Raw genomic sequence first — 23,463 nt, forward strand, 5'->3', positions numbered from 1 at the left:
GAGGCCACACAGTGAGAGGCCCGCGTACCGCCAAAAAAAAAAAAAAAAAAAAGTCTTCTCCTGCAATCCTAACCTGCAAATACCTGACTTTCTTGCTTAAATGTGAAGTTGGATATTTGATGTTTAAGTTTTATACCTAGTGAATTACCATCTCAATAAATAAAAATATCTATTAATGATGAGTGAAAATATGTAACTACTTAATTTCCTAATATAATGTCTCTATTTACAAAATGAAATTGTAAGGTATTTTTATTACAAACAGTATCTATACCTTGGGCATGTTATCAATATAACCTGCATCCCTGATTCTTTACTGATCAAAAAGAAACGATAACTTCAGTGTAGCAACAGCGGGAAAAGGAGACTGAGAAGGCCCAGTAATGTGAACTCCAGCGAAGGAAATGCAGCTCCTTCTTCCCCCCCCCCCCCCGACCCCCACCCCATCCCTGGAAGCTCTCGCCATGATGCTGTGCTAGGCTCCTGCGAGACTCAAAGGAAAAAACACAGAATCTGCCCTGAATTCAAAAATGTCACCTGGAGATGCTGTCACCGCTACCATAACCTCATCTCACTAAGGCCTCCCCGCCCCCGGTACTGCTGAACTAAACAAACATCCTCAGTGCTGGCTCCTCAATTTACCTTTGGATAAAGATTGATTAGGTCATCCCATGGAAGAGATTACCAGAAGTCTCCCTCTCCTCTATGGAAAGGCTCATCAGAAAGTAGAATCCCAACTGAACGCCTCCAGATAATCTTAAGATACACATATCAGTGGCTCTCAAACTTGGCTGTCTAATCAGAATCACCTGGGAAGCTTCTAAAAGTCAATCCAAAAGCTCGGGCTGCGTGCCAAGAACACTTAGGCCCGACTCTCCAGGGCTGGTACCCTGGGCGGCAGCAGAAAAGCCTCCCAAGAGCTCCCAGTGTGCAGCCGGGACTGAGGACCATTGTTTTGCATGTTCCTGACATATCCAGCAGTCAGGAGAGGGGGGATCCCGCTCCAAGGGGCTGAAACTCAAGACACTACAGGGAATTGATGACAAAGACATCCGTGTACCTAAATGAAGGACCTGAAAAACTTGAAACAAAATCAGCGGAGACCTTGTGAGTCAATTAAACCTCCCAAATTCAGCCGTTCAAGAGCTGTAGGTGGCTACAGGGCCCAAGCCCACTGCCTCAAGTGTGACTTGGAATTCAGGAAAAGCTTCTCGCAGAAGAGAAAGATGCTTTTTGAAGGAAATTTCAGACCTCACACTTCTAGAAACACCGAATTCCAAGTTAAGTACTTGGGAATGGCAGGCAAAATACTCCTCTTACTGTTCAATTATTAACTCTCCTTTTTTAAGGTGTTGTTTTTGTTTTCAGGATGAGCCCTTGCAATTAAATGTCTGTACATTACATGCAAATATGATGTGACCCCAGTGTGGGGAAGAGCTCCTATAAGAAGGAGGGCAAGTAAGAAGCTGGGGTCAGCTACCGAAAGAACCTGTAGACCTTGTACTTTTTTTCTAGAGATCACTGAATACAGAACCAAACATTTTGAAAAGTTAGGCAGGGCTGTCCTTTGCCCTTGGGAAATTCTGTATGTAAATCATCCAAGCCAATTCTGCAGAACCTTTAAGGGGATAAGATTTCCTTTACCACACTACAGACCTAGAGTGAGAATTTCTCAAGTTGGAGACACTACAAACGGTAAAATATATGAAGATTTCCGTGAAATCATCACCAGGAAACACAAGATATAAGCTTAATTCAAATTTAGTAGTCCTGACACTGAGCAAACGCCTCTGTAGTATTTATCCAAGAAGTTATAAATTCTAATATGTGCTCATGACATTCTTGAGAGACATAAAAATTAAGGCTTATCAACAAAGTGAGTGAATACATATGAATAATTTCTTTTAAGAAAAGTAGGCAATGTATGAGAAAATAATCTTCAAGGCTAAATCTTAATTGAAAAAACATGTTGGTTAAAACATGGTTAAAAACCTGGGGCTTCCCTGGTGGCGCAGTTGAGAATCTGCCTGCTAATGCAGGGGACACGGGTTCGAGCCCTGGTCTGGGAGGATCCCACATGCCGCGGAGCACCTGGGCCCGTGAGCCACAACTACTGAGCCTGCGTGTCTGGAGTCTGTGCTCCGCAACAAGAGAGGCCGCCATAGTGAGAGGCCCGCGCACCGCAATGAAGAGTGGCCCCCGCTTGCCGCAACTAGAGAAAGCCCTACGCACAGAAATGAAGATCCAACACAGCAAAAATTAATTAATTAATTAATAAACTCCTACCCCCAACATCTAAAAAAAAAAGAAAGTTATAAATCCACCTCATCTCTTTAAAAAAAAAAAAAGGTTAAAAACCAAATGCTACTAAATTTCTGATAAATTTCCTTTCAAAAATAGCCTGTCAAGTAATAGGCAAAGATTTTCAACAACCTGGCTGACCAATAATCTTGCTAACATTTAAAATAAAACCCCCTAAAATCACTCTTAATTCCCTTCTACAGACTTTTAAGAAAGCGTCTAGCTCTGAAAAAAATCAAATAATGGAATAAGAAGTGAGGGAAGGACTGAAAAGAAAAGCTAATTAGGTTTGTTCATCCCTGACTTAACTAGTCAATTGTTTTGAATGAAGCAATACTTTGTAAAGAAGACATGGGCTTCCCTGGTGGTGACATGAGCTTCCCTGGTGGCGCAGTGGTTAAGAATCCACCTGCCAACGCAGGGAACACGGGTTTGAGCCCTGGTCCAGGAAGATCCCACATGCTGTGTAGAAACTAAGCCCATGCACCACAACTACTGAACCTGCACTCTAGAGCCCACGAGCCACAACTACTGAGCCCATGTGCCACAGCTACTGAAGCCCGCGTGCCTAGAGCCCATGCTCCACAACAAGAGAAGCCACCGCAATGAGAAACCCACGCACTGCAATGAAGAGTAGCCCCCGCTTGCTGCAACTAGAGAAAGGCCGTGCACAGCAATGAAGACGCAATGCAGCCAAAAATAAATAAAATAAATTTTTTTTAAAAAGAAGACATAGATCATGCTTCTTAAGTAATTACTTAAACTCCTAGAGCACTAATCATTTTATCATTTTATGACCTAAGAAGGGTACTTCGTTATAGTTTCACATTTGGAATCAGGACTAGCCCACAGAGAAAATTATTCAGAAAATAATAAAGAAGAAATCGATCAAAATGACTGACCTAAAAAAAAAAAAAAAATGACTGACCTAAACAATCAACAGAAGAAACAATGAGTTCATTTCTGGCTTTTGAACTTGCCCCAGTAATAACCTTCTATTTTCCAGTGCCATTTAATTTGTAAAGCACTTCCTTTTGCTCATGTTGGCTTATGAAGTAGACAGAGCACGTGCTGTCTGCATTTAACAGACAAGGAAATGCGAGACCGGAGAGGTTACATGGCTTCCCCTAGGACTGAGTCAGCAAACTCCAGACCATGCACTAAATCCGCTCTTGGCCTTTGTTTGTTTGGCCCGTGAGTTAAGAATAATTTTCACCTTTTGCAAACAGAGTTTATAAGTAAGCGTCACTCATTCATTTACGCATTACCTATGCCTGGTTTTGTACAACAGCAGAGCTGAGTAATTGCAACAGAGACTGCATAGCCCTCAAAGCCGAAAATATTTCCTCTCTGGCCCTTTACAGGAGAAGTTTGCTGACTCCTGCCTGAGACCCACAGGTGAGCGATGAGCAGAGCCCAGATTTGGGGGAACAAATCCAGTGATCTTTCTACTCAACCTTTTGCCTCTCCTTAAGCCGTGTCACTATGTGGTTCATCCCTGGCATATGTTTGAGGGATAAGAGGAAGTTTATGAAGCATGAATGCAGGTACTTGAAGTAGAAAGAAGGAATTGAGAATGGAGCCAGAGACAGCAAATGAGGAGGAGACAGAGGTACTACTGACTCATTTCCCAGTTTCACAGGTGTGTGAAAGGAGAGGAATTCTGCTCTTGGATGGACCATATCCAGAGTCTCACCCATACCTGATTTAGAGTATGTAAATGATGAGATTGGGGACCGTTTGAGTTGATATTTAGATCAGGTTTGAGGCTTGGAGTTGATGCTGTTTTTAGGGTTAAATCTTTGGGGGATATTAGAATGGGGTGAATGTATTTTGCTTATAGGCTGGACATTCTTTGGGGGATTGGGGCAGAGGGCAGACTGTACTGGGTTGAATAGTGTTGCTTTGAAATTCATGAAAACTCCAAATCTCAGAAAGTAACTTTATTGGGAAATAGGGTCTTTGTAGATATTATCAAGCTATGATGAGGTCATACTTGATTAGGATGGGCTCTAACCCAATGACTGCTGTCCTCATGGGAAGAGGGAGGTTTGGAAACAGAGAGGAGAACACCATGTGAGCACAGAGATACAGAGGGGAGAGCTCTGTGGGAAGACAGAGTCAGGGACTGGATGGAAGCATCTACAAGCCAAAGGACACCAAGGATTGCCAGCAACCATCAGAAACTAGGAGGGCAGCATGGAACAAAGCCTCCCTCAGAGCCTCCAGGTGGAACCAAGCCCCTTGATTTCAGACGTCCAGGCTTCAGAACTGAAGGAAGAAATCTCTGTTTTAAGCCACCAGTTTGAAATGCTTTGTTACGGCAGCTGGGGGAAACTAAGGCAGATTAGTGGGCAAGGGGACATGGCCTTGTGAGAAAGAATTCAGATCAAGAGAGCACAAGAAAGTGGTGCAATGTCAAACCCCATAAAACCCTTTTGTTTGAAATATAAACTCAGAGTTCCTCTAGAAGACCTTGAGGGAAAACCAAACAAAAACCCAGGGACCTTGATTACTAAATCTGATCAGGTTTTTACAAACACATGTTGCCAAGATAAGCAGAACTGACTTATAGTTGAGCCTTTTCTTCCCAATAGGCCTGTTTACAAATCTATCCCTAAATTCCAGTTAGTCACCCCACTATGACTGGGGAAACAAATGCCTTTTACAAAGGAGGAAAGTAGATTAACTAAAATTACCGCAAGGACGTTCCTGACATACCTCTTCTCTGAAATAATCCTAAATTTCCACAGATGACCTAATTTTTAAAATACTTTGTAAAGGGTGATTTCTTCTTTTTAACTGCATGCATTCAAAAAGATATAATGTATATACTCAAAACCAATGTGTAAAGGAATCAGAGTCACTTGTAGAATCACCCAGTGGCTCAGGATGCACCTCTCATATTACTTAGCATCAGATATACTAAAGACTAATTCCCACCACTAACACCCTCCCCCCACCACCTGTCACACATGCACACACACATTTTTCAGCGTTAACACTGTTGAAGGTTGAAGCTGTGGGCAAGCTATATTCCTTCATTTCCTCAAGACTGCAAGGAAATGGTGGTAAAGACACAAGGTTGCAGTCACACTGTAAAGGTACATCTAAAATTTGGTGCACGTTGAGTTTTCCTATGTAATCCAGTCACTGAGTAATAAAAAAAAAATTAGATTGATTGCTCTGAAACTCTTTGTATAATGTACATGAACACAGATGCCACAAGTTCATGATAAAGTTGTCCCTGACGTCCATACTTAAACCACTATTCTGGCATTTGAGCAGCTAAATTCTTTTCAGTTGATACACAAGAGAATCAGACAGAATTTTTCTCTTTATCATCATGTCATGTTGTAACTTGGTATCAATTATTTTAAAGAAACTCTATCAGATTCTTAATGAACTTATACATAGTATTTTCCTATGGATTTACATTCCAATACACCATAGAAAATATTATTTGTCTCCTCCTCCCACCCTCCTGCCTCATTATTTTCCTATAGTCTTAAACAGATATGTATTTTAAATAACCCACGGTGACAGGAAAGCAAATGGCAACTTCATACCATTACTTTATGAGAGTCCTCTGCTAGTTGAGACACAAGCATTACCCTTCATAAATCATCACTTAGCTCCTAAGAAGGGCTAGCTCCCAAAACAAACAAACAAAGCCCACTGACTTCTTTGAGTAGTCTGCAGGGCATTTTCCTAAGACTGGGAATTCTTAAAAAGTTGGCCATTGTAAACCCAAGATCTCCACTGCTCCAATGAAGAAATTAACCAGGTATCTTAGCTGAAAGAGGAGATGTATATGTATGTCTTCCTTTTCTCAGCATCTGAAAAAAGTCACCAGAATGACTACCCACATTTCTGAATTGCTGCGCACTGGGCAGCACCACACTACCACTATGCTAGAGCTTCTGCAGAAATAAGACTGCAGCGCTGTTCCTAAATTCATCGCACTCCTCTGGAGTATCTCTACCCCAGAATCTGAGTTCAAGAGCTTCTTTAGGCCTCTGATGGAAGCACGCAGTAAATCTTTTAGTTCAGATACATATGCTAACCAGAGGAGGATAGCATGCATTCACAAATGGGTCCAACACTCTTAAGCATGTTACCTTATTCTGTTCACACACGTACTGTATCCTCAGGGTATCCATGGCTCTGATCATGGCTTGCATGGCGGTGAATATGTTTTGATAAACTAGCTTCGTGAACCCCTTTCTGTCTTCGTCGCTGTAACCAGACCCATGGATGATTCTCATTTGCTTGATAAAGGTGCTTTTGCCACTTTCTCCAGTTCCTAATAAGACAAAACAAGTGAAAAACGCAGTCAGCAGTCTTTAAAAGGAACAGAGTGAGAGAGAAAGTACCTCCTGGCAGCGCTGGCCAATATGAGGATTAGTAAATTGATGGGGGTGGATCTGGAAAGGGCCTGCCGAGTGCTTATGCAAGTTGAGGCTGCAGGTAGTGCCATCCTAACCCCCTGGGCAGAGGGGTCCCCACCCTGTACCCTGTGCTTTCGAAGTCCACAAATATCACAGACACACACACACACAATTTATTAAGGACACATGAGTGCCCGTGTCACTTGGAGTAATCCTAAACACCAGCTCTTGTGACTAACACTGTTTAGGCCCCAGGGAACTGCTCCCCGACATCCCTTGCCCTATGACCTCGAAACAACTGGCATCCGTGTCTGAAAGCCCCAAACATTCGAGGGTTTCCCCACTGCTAATACCAGCCATGGCAGCGATGGGGGCTGCTTCAGAGCGCAGGGAAGGTTTGAGCAGCAGCAACACCGGGATGTGAGAAAAGGCTAATTAACTTGTCAATTCCTTTCTTTCAAATACATGAATACAATGGATCCTCGCAAAACGAAGCACCATCCCTAGCTGTACCAAATGTCTATATTCTTCCCCCTCCTCATACTCCAATTTGTAGTTCAGGAGGTCCTCCAAACTCACAACACTTGTACATGGCAGCCAAGGAACATTTTACAACATCAAACCATTCCTACTGCTCTTAAATTTGCATAGATGTCCAAATAATATGTGTGAAACATGATGCCAGGGCTTTACATTAATATTAGATTGAGATATTGTTTGAATAGACAGGAAAAGGTGCAGCGTAAGTGACAGACATTTGTGTGATGGAATTAAAATATTTTCTTTCTAATATTTTTTGTGATAAAGATAATTTATCTCAGAGATCCCATTACCATGTTTGGAACATAATATACTATATTTATGGTTCATTTTCAAATCCAAGTATTGCTTTAAAGAAGCTTTTTTAACAATTCAGGTTGATATGATCTCAGTAGGGCAAAGTTTCTTCAAATTGGAATTAATGAAAATGATAGAACTAAAATGACTCAATAAAAGTTGGCTTCTTCAAATGGGTGAACTGCATATGTACGAATATATATACAATATATATTCAATATACCTGTTATAAAAAAGTCATCTAACAGCATTTCTATTAAAACAACACGAATTGTATGGAAATCTAACTTAAAATATAATTCGTGATTTTACTATAAAGAAGGCCAAAAATTATGAAATAGGAAATGATGGATTAATTATAAAATATTTTATTACGTATCCACATCTCATTAACCCAACAGAATACCCAGACAGTGCGGTTATAGTTAAATTCAATCATCTTTGCTACTTTGTTCGCTCTTAGTCATATTAAAAACCATAGTTGTACATATCTTTTTTGACATTTTAGTTATAAAGAGATGTTTGTCATGGTAAGAGGACAGAACATATTAATAATGGTTGGTTGGCTTGATTATTGCCTGTAACCGTTTAGACTTATGGGATGTGGGTCTCCGTCTGTACTCTCGCCGGGGGCCCTGTGAACATCAGGCCCCAGAGAAACATCTAGGGGACTCGAACAATTTTTCCAGGTGAATAATTGAGACAACTCTTAGCATTTGATAAGATCTTTCCTTGTAAGAAAAAAAAAATGTTCCTTCAAGTTGATCTTTTCAAAACACAAACCTGCTTTTCTATGTGTCTTCCCATCCTTAGCTCAAAACCCTCAATGGGGGCTTCCCTGGTGGCGCAGTGGTTGAGAGTCCACCTGCCGATGCAGGGGACACGGGTTCGTGCCCCGGTCCGGGAAGATCCCACATGCCGCGGAGCGGCTGGGCCCGTGAGCCATGGCCGCTGAGCCTGCGCATCCGGAGCCTGTGCTCCGCAACGGGAGAGGCCACAACAGTGAGAGGCCTGCATACCGCAAAAAAAAAAAAAAACTCTCAATGGCCTCCCCTCAGCTCAGGAAGAAAGAAAACTCTACTGTGGCCAACAAGGCCGCGTGGTCTGTCCTCTCCGTCTTCGCCAGCCTCTTCTCACAACACGCTTTCCTCCTCACTCTGCACTCTAGCCACACTGGCCTCCTTGTTGCAGCCTTGGCTCATGCCTCGCACGTTCCTGGGATGGTCTCCCTTCACCCCTCTCACTGCTGCTCTTCACCTGGACTGGTCTGCCTGATGAGGTCAAGTCCCCATACTCTAGGCTCAGGGTACCATGAAATTCTGGTTGGAGCACCTGTTCCAGCTGCACTTTTGCCCATTAATGTCATCCTTCCTTTGACATATGCCTCCCCTACCAGCCTGTAAGTTTCGTAAGGGGAGACAGGGGCCATATTTGTTTTTATTCACACTGCCTCCCCTTGGGCCAGGTATAATGCCTTACACTTGGCACAAGCTTATTAAGCTTTTATAAAATTGTGATAAAATACACACAGCAAAATTTACCATCTTCATTATTTGTAGGTATACAGTTCAGAAGTGTTAAGTATATTCACATTGTTGTGCAATCTCCAGAACCCTTTTCATCCTGCAGAACTGAAACTCCACACCCATTAAACAACTCCCCAGTCCTCCCTCCCCCCAGCCACCTTTCTACTTTCTGTATCTAAGAATCTGACCACTCTGGGTACCTCATATAAGGGGAATCACACAGTATTTGTCTTTTTGTGACTGGCTTATATCACTTAGCATAATACCCTCAAGGTTCATTCATGCTGTAGCCTGGGACAGCATTTCCTTCCTTTTTTTTTTTTCTAAAGACCCTGATTATTTTTTATTTATTTATTTATTTTAATTAATTTATTTTTATCTGCATTGGGTCTTTGCTGCACGCGGGCTTTCTCTAGTTGCAGTGAGCGGGAGCTACTCTTCATTGCGATGCGCGGGCTTCTTATTGCAGTGGCTTCTCTTGTTCCGGAGCACGGGCTCTGGCGCGTTGGCTTCAGTAGTTGTGGCTCGCGGGCTCTCGAGCGCAGGCTCAGAAGTTGTGGCGCACGGGCTTAGTTTCTCCACAGCGTGTGGGATCTTCCCGGACCAGGGATCAAACCAGTGTCCCCTGCATTGGCAGGCGGTTTCTTAACCACTGTGCCACCAGGGAAGCCCTCCTTCCTTTTTTTTTTTTTTTTTTTTTTACATCTTTATTGGAGTATAATTGTTTTACAATGGTGTGTTAGTTTCTGCTTTATAACAAAGTGAATCAATTATACATATACATATGTTCCCATATCTCTTCCCTCTTGTGTCTCCCTCCCTCCCACCCTCCCTATCCCACCCCTCTAGGTGGTCACAAAGCACTGAGCTGATCTCCCTGTGCTATGCGGCTGCTTCCCACTAGCTATCTACCTTACGTTTGGTAGTGTATATATGTCCATGCCACTCTCTCGCTTTGTCACAGCTTACCCTTCCCCCTCCCCATATCCTCAAGTCCATTCTCTAGTAGGTCTGTGTGTTTATTCCCATCTTACCCCTAGGTCCACCATCGGATGAATGGATAAAGAAGATGTGGCACATACATACAATGGAATATTCCTCCTTCCTTTTAAAATCTTGGATATTATTGAATTGAAAGTATTTTTTGAATACATGACAGTGATAAGGAATTCATCCAATCTCAGCTGCCTTCACTATCCACGAAGAGGAAAAGAGGTGGCTCACCCTCTCTCAGCCACCCAGTGTGCTATGTGGGTAGCAGTGACCTCAACCATGGCAGGAACCACCATGAAAATGGCCAAGCAGGAGCCTTATCCTGATTCTCTGTGACCCTTTCCTGGTTACTCCCCAGTCCTAATAATGGTGACTGTTAGAGAGTCACATTGTGCCTGGTACTCTGCACACATGATCTCCTTTGATCCTCACAACCAACCCACGAGGTATGAACTATTACCGTCATCTTTATCATACGGATGAGAAACCTGGGGCTCATACTGTTCAGTGATCTCTGCAAGTGCACACTGTCAGCAAGAGAAAGAGGGGATTTACTCAATCAGACTCTAATGCAGACTCTACTATCAGAGAAGAACATCGGGATCATGACCAAATGGACTTAGTCATACTGGTCTAATGAGGACAGATGGGAAGTTCACAGCCACACACTGAACCCTAAGCCCAGGCACACCCACCATCTTGCAGGCACACACTGTTGGGGCATGAAGAAGAACCTCCCAACAGGTGAGTGTCCTCACAACCTCACAAGCCTCCCTGCTGCCTTACTTCTACCTCCAGAGATGGGCAAGGTGGGTGCCGTCTTCCCAGGTCAGCGATGAGGAAACTGTGAGTCAGCAAACAGGGCAAAGCTGATGCAGGTTCAGAGCTGCGGCTAGCAACCGGGCTGCTAAAGCCTTAGCCTTCAAGGTTCAACACAAGTAACACCCCCCTAAAGGAATTTTCTTCCCCTTCATCCCCCCAACAGTTAGGCTTGCCCCCTTTAAGCTCTCAAAGTGCCTGTGGATACCCCAGTGGGGCCCATCCCCTAAGTGCTTGCTTGCAGATATGTCTCTTGCTACACCCTAAGTCCAGGAAGGGTAAGGCTTGGGAGTCACGCATTTGGGTACCACGAACACTGTGCCTGCCATATAGTCAGCTCTCAAAAAATGACTAAATGGAGGAATGAATAGAACAAACATGAGAAGTCAGTTTTCCCCCATTGGTCTTATATCACAGACAACTGCAGAAAAGTGAGGTAGGAATTGTCAAAAGATGATCGTGATGAGGCCAGTTTCACGAGGACTCTTGGCTGCCAAGACTTAGTGTGTTAACTGAGGACCTGTGGGAAGGTCCTATACGGTCAGAGCTTGGTCTAGAATCCTGAATCAGATTAGATCTCTGCTCTTGCAGAATCCTGGGGTTCCCTGCGTCTCTTCTATGATGCTGCCACACTTGCTTCTATTCCACCCCGGCAAGGTTGACCTTGGGTACAGTGCTACCTTATCCTAAGTGAAGGTTAATACTTCCACATTCTACATGCCGCAAAGCTGACGTGAACGGAGAGATTATGTAATTATCACGAAGCACCTGGGATTTGGACCCTCTTAAGCCAGAAAAAATCATCAAGACTCACCCCAAAGTTCTATACCAAGGTAGAGGATCTTTTGCATTTTAAAGACCATTCACTTACAAAAGGTTAAAGCCAACCCCACCAGCAGCCCCAAACACAGAAACGTGTTTAAAAAGTCATTGATTTTGCTTTTGGACATGGAAGATTTTGAAAAGAAAAGGTTAGAAATGATTTTAAAGATTAATAAAAAGATGATATAAATGTATTTGATCAATACCAATATTTTAAAACATTCTTCAATTCTACTAATATATTGTGGTTATCTGAAGAATAAAAAACCAAACCTAGGGCAAAAAAAGGACAGGTTAAAGGCAAAGAAGAAAGATTGAAAGACACACACCACCTGGGGCTGAAGGCAAGAGAGCAAAGAAACTCGGTGGGCTGGGGGTAGGGGTGAAGGATCCTCTCCCTCTCATTTAAGCCTCAACACAACCCGGTTAGTATCTTCTTTTTCCAGAAGGGAACCTGAATATCAAAAAGATTAGATAGTTTATTTAATCTCTGTCCAAGGTCAAAGTCTGTCCAAGGTGACTCAGCTTGGAAGTGTTTGTTGAGTCTTGGGTCTAAATCTGGGTCTCTGTTGGTACATGCACTTCCCATGATAACACCATGTGCTAGTTTTACACTGAGTGTTTCCCCAAATAAATGGCCAAGTCACACCCTTCTATCAGCTAAGCACTGTCTTCACCTGGTTCTGAGACTCCAACACTTGGAACTTTATCTTTAATTCTTCAGAGCTCTGCTCTAAATGAGACAGTTCCAACAGCAGATGGGAGCTGAGGTGGGAGAGGGGGTGGAAACACGAGACGTAAGTCAGTCTCTGCAATGACAGCTGTGACCAGGACTAGAGGGACCAGTAAACTCAAGCTAAGGATCTGAGCTGAGTTTCTGTCTGGATGGTCTGTCCATTGACGTAAGTGGGGTGTTAAAGTCCCACACTCCTATTGTGTTACTGTCAATTTCTCCTTTTATTATCTGTTAATATTTGCCGTATATATTGAGGTGCTCCTATGTTGGGTGCATACATATTTACAATTGTTATATCTTCTTGGATTGATCCCTTGATCATTATGTAACAGTCTTTTTTTTTTTTTTAACATTATTTATTTATTTATTTTTGGCCGCGTTGGGTCTTTGCTGCTGCATGCGGGCTTTCTCTAGTTGTGGCGAGCAGGAGCTACTCTTCATTGCAGTGTGTGGGCTTCTCATTGCTGTGGCTTTTCGTGTTGCAGAGCATGGGCTCTAGGCCCACAGGCTTCCATAGTTGTGGCATGTGGGCTCAGTAGTTGTGGTGCACAGGCTTAGTTGCTCCGCGGAATGTGGGATCTTCCCAGACCAGGGATCAAACCCGTGTCCCCTGCATTGGCAGGCGGATTCTTAACCGCTGCGCCACCAGGGAACTCCCAACAGTCTTTATTTTAAAGTCTATTTTGTCTGATATGAGTATTGCTACTCAGCTTTCTTTTGATTTCCATTTGCATGGAATACCTTTTTCCATCCCCTCACTTTCAGGCTGTATGTGTCTCTAGATGTGAAGTGAGTTCGTATAGGCAGCATATATACGGGTCTTGTTTTTGTATCCTCACTTCTTCTAAACAGAAACTCAACACTCAGACATTGAGCACAACCGTTCATTTATTCCACACAAAAGAAAAATCTAAATGATATGATTTTTAGAACGAAAATTATTGGTGATTGGAAGAATAGGTGACTTAGCTCTGACATCCCTCCTGACTGCGTATTAGAATGTGTGGTTTGGGCCAGTCAGTAGCACAGGTCCACTCTGCTTTCTTTCTTATCTCTTTGTGAGAACTTTCTCACTGGCTCTTCCACAAAATCAACATGCTGGTGGACGGCACCTCCACAGCCTCTGCAGATAGCAGGAGAACTGAGCCCTCACTCTGGGAGCAGCATTCCCTCACTCTGGGAGCAGCAGAGAGGGGGGAGCCGTGGCTTGGAAGGCGAACTTTGGTATCAAGTGACCAAGAGATTTAATCAGATGAGACAAAGAGGGACAGGGGAGGGAACCACAGGCCAGAAGGACTTTTGCTCCTGGACCCAATGCTATTAAAATACAGAGCAGAGAATGGAGTAAAATTACAATTCCACCTCTAGATTCTGTTCCACATATAAATAAGGGAAATGCCTCTTCTCTTCCACTTAGTTTTTGCTTCACTGTTTTCATACTTGGAGGAAAGAAAACCAACGATGGGTTATAAGTACTTTAAAACTTTCGTTATCGTTAAGAGCCTACTAGTTTCAGGTTCTTATTTATCGTCATCCTACTACAAATGTGGTCTGTAATAAAATCAGGGGGTAACCTCTGAGTAAGGCACCCTGGTTGTAACAGAGATTCCTCCGAGGGCCTGGTTCGCCTTCCCTGCTTTTGTGCCCGCTGACCTCCAGGCAGGAGACCAAGCTGCCTCTCACTACGCCTCTCGTACTCCCGAGTCTCTCGCTGCAGTGCTCTGCCGGGATCCTGTGCCTCCCCCCACCGTAAATGTGAGTTACTTCCTTTTCCAGCATACATGCCCAGCAAGTGGTTAATCTGCACTTACGTGGCTTGCTACTCGGGCATGGCTGGCACACATGGATAACCTGTGTTCTATTTAAGTGAAAGCTCACCTCCGCAGGCTTCCTGTGTCCGTGGGTGGTGGGTGTGCACTCTGCAGGGCTGGGAGCTTTCCTACAGGATACTTGTTCTTGGCATTCACTTACCAGTGTTTCCCCAAACTCCATTATTTCTGTACCTACCTTGCTATTTTTATCATACCCATGTACCATCTGCATGATTATATAATATTAAAAATTTTTTATTTAAATAAGCTTCTTATGTAAGGAAACATGAATGTTATGAGTAAAAAACCAGTGTCATTTGCCATGGGTAATCAAATTAAATATTTGATTAATTAAATATTATCATAAGACTTTGGTGATATTCCAACTACAAACATCTGGTCTATCCCCCAGTGATCTGGTGTGTATTATGTGAAATGTACTCTTTTACTCTCCATCCTTAAAGGAGCTTTCCCCCTCTTTCTCTTGAGAGGCTTCTGAAATTCTACCCATGAACCTCACACACATACAACAAAACTGAGGGTTGAAACTGATATAACTAAAAAGGGGTCAGAAAAATGTCTTAGCACTAAAATTCTAAACTCTGAGATTTGAGAAAGCAGTCTGAGGTTCGAGTTTCAGCTTAAGACTCAGAAAGACTCATGGGGAGGAAAAAAAAAGTTGGTTTTTAGAAGGCAGGAGAGAACAGAGGCCAAAGCAAAAAGGCCTTTCCAAGTGATAAACCAAGCATATCTAAACAGAAAGCCAATTGTTCTAAAGTTTACCTATAATCTTTAGTCAAGACCGCCTCCCTGAGAGTCAAAGGAGGAGCTGATAAAGCTTCTCAGATGGGCAAAGCCAACTCCAATAGTCTGTGATGTTTTCTGAAACCATCTGGGAGAAGCCATTGTGTTTCAGCTCAGTTTTACAGATGATGTACGTAAACAGAACAGAAATGGGGACACAATGCTGTACGTTGGTGTAAATGACTTACGAGACCAACGGGCAGAAGAGGGTATGGACACATTCTGTTGTGACTGCAGGTTGGCTCTACGGGGCCTTATTTCTCTTGTTTCCTCGTGTCTTTGGAGCCTAAAACAGAGCACATAGTAGGAGCCTAATAAATGTCTGTGCTTCGGTATTCATTGACTAAGACAACAAGGATGATCACGGTCTGGGAAAGCAATGGGAAGAGGGTTTGCCTGGCCAAGAGAGGACTCAGGACTAAGTGGACGAGTTTGTTGAGTGACAAAGCAGCCTCACACAGGAGCAGGCACACTGCCACTTGCCCTTTCCGATGAGGACACGCGGGGCCCCGGGGCCAGCCACACAGGGAGGCTCAGGTTCTGTATCAGAGTTTCCTGGTAGTTGGGTACAGGAGTTAGGAAAATGCCTTTTGGAATCTTTACGCAGGAGAGGTTCTTAGTAGCAGAGAGGGTGGCCTGGAGGAGAGTGCCTGGATTTGGGGGCACTCTGCTTGGTTCCCTATAACTCACAGCTGACCTTGGGCAGCAGCCACCCCAGGTGGCGGGAGTTTCTGCACCTGTGAGTGCTGCAATCCTGGTACTTGTTATTCTAAAGATACTGATTCATGAGAGAATCTGGCTAACATTGGGGAAAATTCCAAATGATCCCTTACTGCTACGGTGAGAATGTTTGTGTCCCCCACCCCCACCCCATAAGGCTGAGAATCTTATGCCCAAAGAGATGGCATTAGGAGGGCCTTTGGAAGGTGATTAGGTCATGAGAGTGGAGCCCTCATGAATGACATTAATACCCTTATAAAGAGAACCCAGAGAGCTCCCTTGCCCCTTCTACCATATGAGGCCACCGGGAGATGTCTGCAGTCTGGAGACCAGCTCTCATCAGAACTCAACCTTAATGACACCCAGAACTTCAACTTCCAGCCTCCAGACTGTGAGAAATACACCTCTGTTGTGTATGAGCTACCCAGTCTGTGGTATTTCATAGCAGCCTAGGTGAACTAAGACATCTACCCAAGTGCAATCCAATGGAGGGAGGGATACTCAATAAAAATGCAGGTTCCTGGGCTCCTCCTCAGTTCAACTCTGACTCACACTTGCAGGAGCCTGGCATTATGCATTTTAACCAGAGCTCCAAGGGTTTTGATGCACCCAGTCCATGGACTGGTTGGGAAGCACTTCTCCAGGCTCTCCCAAGAGGAACCTCTACTAATGTAATCTACCTGGGACTGGAATGCTCAAATTTTTACATTATGTTCAGTTTAGCCAATGGGATTTTATACCAAGTTCCAATTTCATTTCTGCATGAATAAAATATCTCTGTGGTAGCTCTGTTTTTCAATTTCCAGAGGGGAAACATTTTGAAGGTGCCATAAAGATTCACTTATTCAAATCAGTCCTCCCCAATCCCCATATCACCATCACAATCATGTCATCTTCCCCAGCCTCTGCTCTTGCAAACAGAAAAGGTGCTATTTTTCACCATAAAAGGAGAAGTGGCAATGTCCTAGGCATCATAGAACTGGAAACAACTGGACACAGAGTTCATGGCTGCTTTCTCAACAAAAGAGGTAAGTACAAGTCTTTTGAAACAAAAAGGAAAAGCTGAAAGAACTTAAGTGATGAGGCTCAATAGATAGTTTGAGATTTTTTTTTTTTTAAAAAGAAGCCAACACTAAAACAATGGAGCAGAATTCAAGATGCTGTATATTTTATAGTCTTTTTGTTTCATTAATCTACAAAATCATTTGTATTGACTCACCAAGGAAAGCAGCAATGCCAAGTATTTCCTGCCACTTTCTGTCTTTGGGCCTCATTTTGATCAAGATGGTATTTTCAAGTCCAAACTTGATTTCTGAGCAGTTCTTATATCAGGCAAAGCCAAAAGATCATGCTAACAATTTGCAATCACAAAGATTTTTTGAATAAATGTTTTTCTAATTTGAAGTATCAAACATAATGTACTTCTCATATTTGCCACAAGTGCATTTAAAAGTTCAAATGCAAGGAGACAGCAAGGCTACTTTTTACTCTAAATTAATTTGAGCTATTTACCTACACAACCAAATTCCTATAATTTGTTAGAAATGTGGTATTCGTAAAAAATTCAATACAAATATTCAGCTTAGAATTAACTGCTTTATGTCAGGAAACGGTTGTCATTAATTGACATGCATCTCTTGTATGCAGTCAACATGATCCAGAGATCTTTGTTAGCCAGACATTCCAACTGACCCTTCCACGAAGAGTTACACAGTTTTGCTTGTTCTGTGTCAATAGCTCGTCTGTATAAGTTTCCGGAAAAGTAACAAAATATACAGAATCTTAAGAAACAAATGCCTGTTAGTGACAAAACTCTATTTTGGAAAATGCTGAGGACATCAATTACTTTCCCCTAAAAATGAATAAACCACACAAAGGATAGGGAGGAACCTATTCAAATAATCTCTGTGGTTTACAACTAAAACATTAGCAATCCCATTAGAAGTAAAACTCATTTCACTTATAAGGAGGGTCAAGAGATCACTTTCTGCTCTATGACTCTAACTCATAATTGTTTTATTTTTTAAAAAGACAAATTGTAAGCATTTTCATAAATGATTTTAGAATCTTCCACAGTTCACTGCTCTTCCTGAAAATTGACATTTCCCTCATTCTTACAGAAACGTTTACCAAGAAATCATACCACCAGGGCAAGACTTTAGCCTCTCAACCTTTGAAAGGATATGAGGAATCATATAACCCCAGAATGGTCAACACAGGGAGGAGTCTAAATTCAGAACTTGTTCCTTCACAAGTTATGATTGTCTAAAAGCTGAATTTTTGCTCATGCTGAAAAAGAATAGGAAGAAGGATAGAGCAAAGACAAAAATTACTTAAAGGAAAAGATGAAGCTCTAAAAAGATAGGATGGACTTAAAATCTTCAAACCTCAATAAGGGCAGGCAAGGAGACAAGATATCTATTTCGAAATACTAAAGCATCTTGCTGAAACATGGGGAGTATCTGACCCACCCTTCTATCCATCCTCCTCCACTCCAAAGATAAATTTAAATGAAACTAAGTTAAATTGTAGTTAAACAAAAGTAGACACTAGTGCAATTAAATGCAGGTTCAGGTTAAGAATGAAAGCACAGAGAATTCCAAAACCGTGGGACTTTCAAAGTACCATGCACTATCATCCACTTTGGATGGTTTTTCAAAAACATTGTTCTCTTGAAGTCCTTCTCACCATGCTGGCAGAATATGAAATTAGTTTTATTCAGATTTAAGTACAGTAAACCCCTCCGTCCCCATCCATGGTTTGAATTTCTGCAGTTTCAGTTACCTGTGGTCAACCGTGGTCTGGAAATATTAAATGGAAAATTCCATAAATAAATAATCCTTAAGTTTTAAATTGCACACCCTCCTGAGTAGCATAATGAAAGCTTGCACCATCTCACTCTGTCCTGCCTGGGACGTGAGTCATCCCTTTATCCAGCATATCCCACCCATTAGTCACTTAGTAGCTATGTGGTTATCAGATTGACTGTGCAGTTATCGCAGTGCTTGTGTTCAAGTCATCCTTTTTTTACTTAATAATGGCCCCAAGGCGCAGGAGTAGTGACGCTGACAATTTGGATATGCCTACGAGAAGTCATAAAGTGCTTTCTTTAAGAGAAAAGGTAAAAATTCTCAACTTAATAAGAAAAGAAAAGAAAAACATATGCTGAGGTGGCTAAGATCTATGGAAAGAATGAATCTTCTATCTGTGAAGTTGTGAAGAAGGAAAAAGAAATCCACGCTAGTTTTGCTGTTGCATCTCAAACTGCAACAAGTTATGGCCACACTGTGTGAAAAGTACTTAGTTAAGATAGAAAAGGCATTAAATTTATACAATATTTTGAGAGAGGGACCACATTCACATAACTTTTATTATAGTATATTATTTGAATTGTTCTATTTTATTATTAGTTATGTTGTTAATCTCTTACTGTGCCTAATTTATAAGTTAAACTTTATCATAGGTACGTATGTATAGAAAAAAACATAGTGCATATATACATATATATAGAGAGAGAGAGAGAAAGAGAGAGAGAGAGAGAGAGAATTCAGTACTATGTGTGGTTTCAGGTAACCACTGGAGGTCTTTTATATTTATCTATTTATGCATTTATTAGGCTGCACTGGGTCTTAGTTGCGGCACGTGGGATCTTCATTGCCACGTGTGGGATCTTTAGTTGCGGCATGCAGACTCTTAGTTGCAGCATGTGGGATCTAGTTCCTGGGCCAGGGATTGAACCCAGGCCCCCTACATTGGGAGTGCGGGGTCTTAACCACTGGACCACCAGGGAAGTCCCTCCACTGGAGGTCTTGGAATGTATCCCCCATGGATAAAGGGGGACTACTGTAGATATCCAAAAAGGTGTATGGTGTCTTTCAGCACCACTGTAATCAAAATATGTGAATTTACCCTTAAAGGTCCAGTTTAAGAACACATGGGTTAAGTAATACCAAGATATTGGCAATGTTGTATCAACCAGGTAAAACTCAGGTCCCGTCATTTTTGCCTTCCTTTCTCTATCTCAGGAGCCCAGCTGGCTCCCAGGCCAACTCATCCATCTTATCGACTGTTCCACCATCGCTTTTACCATGAATGCCCCCGCATTCCCTGGTAAAAAGACTCATTCTCTTCTTCTTGGTCCTACTATATCTTTATATACCATTATTACGGCCTTGTCATGATATTTATGTCTTCCCATTAGTCTGTGATTTTCCTTAGATTAGGAACTCTCTTCTCTACCTTTGAATCCCAGCACCCTGGACAACACCTGCCCTAGAGTAGGTGCTCACTAACTGTCTGAATATTTGAAGAATTTCCTAATACCACTTTCTGTAGCATTCCTCAACTAATCACCAAAAAACCTTGGACTCTTTCCTACCATTTAATTCCCAGGGGCCTTTCCCAATGTAAATGAAATATGTTCTCCTGCTTTAATTCTTCTCTCAGTCCCCAAAACAACAAACAATTTTGTGCCAACTCAGAAACTTGAGTTCTCATCAAATGGTCTTCATTATGGCCTCACCCTCTGAAAGAAAGAAGTTTCTTTTTTGGTGTACAGCTGTGAATCAAGTAACATCACAGTCTAATTCAGGACGTGCTTGGAGTCATTCCAGCCATTATTTATTCAGCATATATTGAGTGCCTGGGCTGGGCTCTGATTCTAAGGAATGAGTCTCCACCTCAGTGGGGAAGGCCAACTCTGTCATTTCCTTTCCTCCAGCCCAAGATCCGTTTGAGCCTCAGTCTTCCCAGAACCATGAACTCCAGGATGGCTAAGACAAAAACATTTGGTCAAGAGTTTTTCAATATGTCTCTTACTGATATCCAAAAAAAATTACTTAAATATATATATATGCATATATAATTTCCAAGTGACAACCTAATGATTCATGAGTAATACTAACCTCTAGTTCCACTCATCAAGATCTCTTTGGGGGAAGATGTTTGCAAAAACAGGCTGGACCCCTCTCTCCAGGGTGGGTTAAAATGACCAGGATGACCGTATCGCTGTCTTTTTTTTTTTCTTGAAATATAGTTGGTTTACAATGTTGTGTTAATTTCTGCTGTACAGCAAAGTTATTCAGTTATACAAATATATATATATATATACATTCTTTTCTTCAATATTCTTTTCCATTATGGTTTATCACAGAATATTGAATATAGTTCCCTGTGCTATACAGTAGGACCTTGCTGTTTATCCATTCTATATATAATAGTTTGAGGATGACCACATCTTCTGATTGTCCAGGACCAGTCCTAGTTTATACCGGTTGTCCTGAGGTAATTATTAATAGTATCCTTTCTCATTCTCAAAAGTGTCCTGGTTTGGATAATAAAGTATATGGTCACTCTCAGTATAACTCTGCCATATTGGCGTTGTCAGAGACTTTACAGTCTCCTCTGGCATTACAACACTAATTTACTGCTAAAACATACAGCTTAAGATAAGAAAATCAATAACCAACCAGCTTTTTCTTTTCATAAACCTCCACCTTAACAACAACAAAAAACAGTTTTTCACTAAGACAACTGCGGGAGCTGCTAACATGTTTCTCACATGGGAAGGATGTACTCTTTGACTTTGCTGTAAAACCAGCTGAACAGCATAACCCAAGTAGCTGCTTTGTTACAGACAGTGGGAAAATGTACGCAAAAGAGGTCATTTCAACTAAAAGAAATCTGTATATGATAGCTATTATTTGTATTAATTATATCTCCAGTGACCCACCTACGGGGGGAAAAAAAAACTTTCCGCTAAAAGCCAATTTGATGTCTCTTCTAAGGCTGTAATTAAACATATAAAAGAAATTCTGTTGTTACAAGGAAAAAAAGAGGCAAATGAGCTCTCTCTTTTTCGTTCCATCAACACTGGGATGCCTTTGCTGGGATAATAACTAAGGGATAGTCCTCCAAGGTGTGGGTAAGCAAAGGAGAATGATTTGAGGATTATTTTTATTTTACCCCAATGATACAGATAAGTCCTTATAGTCTTTTCTTTGGAATGATGGAGAAAGCAGTAAAGAAAAATAATTAAAGCCAAGCACTCCATTTGGGGTTGAGTATTGTTTCTTGGAGTAAAGGGACTATCCTTGTTGGAATCCGAAATTTGTAATATGCTAGAAAGCTGTTTGACCTTAGACAAATTACTTAAACTCTCTGAACCTCAGTTTCCTCATCAATTAAGTGGGCAGAATAATACTGTAATAGGCAAGAACAAATCTGATACCATATTAGATCTGTTCCTTTTCCTGTGCTTAGTCATGCTGGCTCTGCACCTTTTGTAAAAGAATGTTGCCTATAGCATGAAATATACAGGATAGCCTAGTCTCAGGGCTCTGACCTTTAAGAGTCCATTCATATGGAGATAAAAAGTTGCAGAACAGAGAATAACATTTGTCTTGTTGGAGGTTTACAGGAACATCATGACCTGACCTACGTGGACAGATGTGAGAACAAAGGATTCCAACACTAAGAAATTTGCAACGACAAACCATATCCCTCCCTCACCTTGTCTTTAAAAACGCTTTGCTGGGACTTCCCTGGCGGTCCAATGGTTGAGGACTTCACCTTCCAATGCAGGGGGTGAGCGTTCGACCCCTGGTCAGGGAGCTAAGATCCCACGTGCCTCGTGGCCAAGGGAACAACGCATAGAGCAGAGGCAGTGTTGAGGCAAATTCAATAAAGACTTTAAAAATGGCCACATCAGAAAAAAAATTCTTTAAAAAAGTAAAATAAAATAAAAACGCTTTGCTAAAAGCCTTCGAGGAGTTTGGGGCTTTTTGGGAACGAGCCACCCGTCTCCTTGCATGGCCTGCAATAAACCTTTCTCGGCTCCAAACTGCGACGTTTTGGTTTGTTTGGGCTTACTATGCGTCGGGCACAAGATCTTACGTTCAGTAACAATACCATTCCTATCATCATTTGTTGTGAGAATTAAAATTGCTTTAATTCTAGAAAGCAGAATTCAAATATTAATTATTATGATGAGTGACAACTGTGGAAGTAGAGAGGAAGAAGGAAATGTAATGGTTTGGAAGACTGAATGCATTTGTGAGAGAAGGTTAGAAGCAGGAATGATAACCTTTGAGACCAGGAACTTGGTGACATTTCTAATAACAAAGAGGAAATTAGAAGTGGTGCGTGTATTTGTTTCCTAAGTTGCTGCAACAAAGTGCCACAAACTGGGTGGCTTAAAACAATAGACATTTATTCTCTCACCAGAGGCTCTGAAACAGAATCTGTTCCTTGCTTTTCTCTCCTAGCTTCTGGTGGTGGCTGACAGTCCTTGATGCTACTTGGTCTGGAGCAGCATAACTCCAGTCTGTGCCTTTGTATTCACATGGCCATCATTCTTCTGTGTGTGTGTGTACGTGTGTGTGTGTCCAAATTTAACTCACCTTATAAGGACACCAGTCAGAATGGATTTGGGGCCCACCCTAACCCAGTAGGACCACATCTTGGCTTGATTACATCTGTAAAGACGCTACTTCCAAATAAGCTCACATTCATAGGTTCCAAATTCATCATGAATTGGGGGAGCACCCTGGTTAACCCAGTGCAGTGCCTGTTTGGGAAAGGTGATCACAGGCTCACACTCAGAGAAACCTGATATAATAATTACTGGTAGGATTTTACAGAAATGAAAAGACTAACAGGGGATTCCTCTATGTTTTCCAAACAGAGCAAACTTTTAATACTTC

General features: G+C 42.0%; 1 protein-coding gene across 1 annotated transcript in view; it reads right to left on the reverse strand.

The window, feature by feature from the left end:
* Positions 1–23,463, reverse strand: part of GNA14 (G protein subunit alpha 14) — a 198,029-nt gene that overhangs the window by 92,038 nt on the left and 82,528 nt on the right. The window contains exon 2 of the mRNA XM_022573467.3: positions 6,423–6,607. Coding sequence (XP_022429175.1) covers positions 6,423–6,607 — 185 coding nt within the window. The remainder of the gene's footprint in view (positions 1–6,422; positions 6,608–23,463) is intronic.

The sequence above is a fragment of the Delphinapterus leucas genome, chromosome 6 (assembly GCF_059928025.1).
Source record: "Delphinapterus leucas isolate spDelLeu-1000000601 "Yukka" chromosome 6, BTC_Dleu_Yukka2, whole genome shotgun sequence".
NCBI classification, from domain to species: Eukaryota; Metazoa; Chordata; class Mammalia; order Artiodactyla; family Monodontidae; genus Delphinapterus; species Delphinapterus leucas.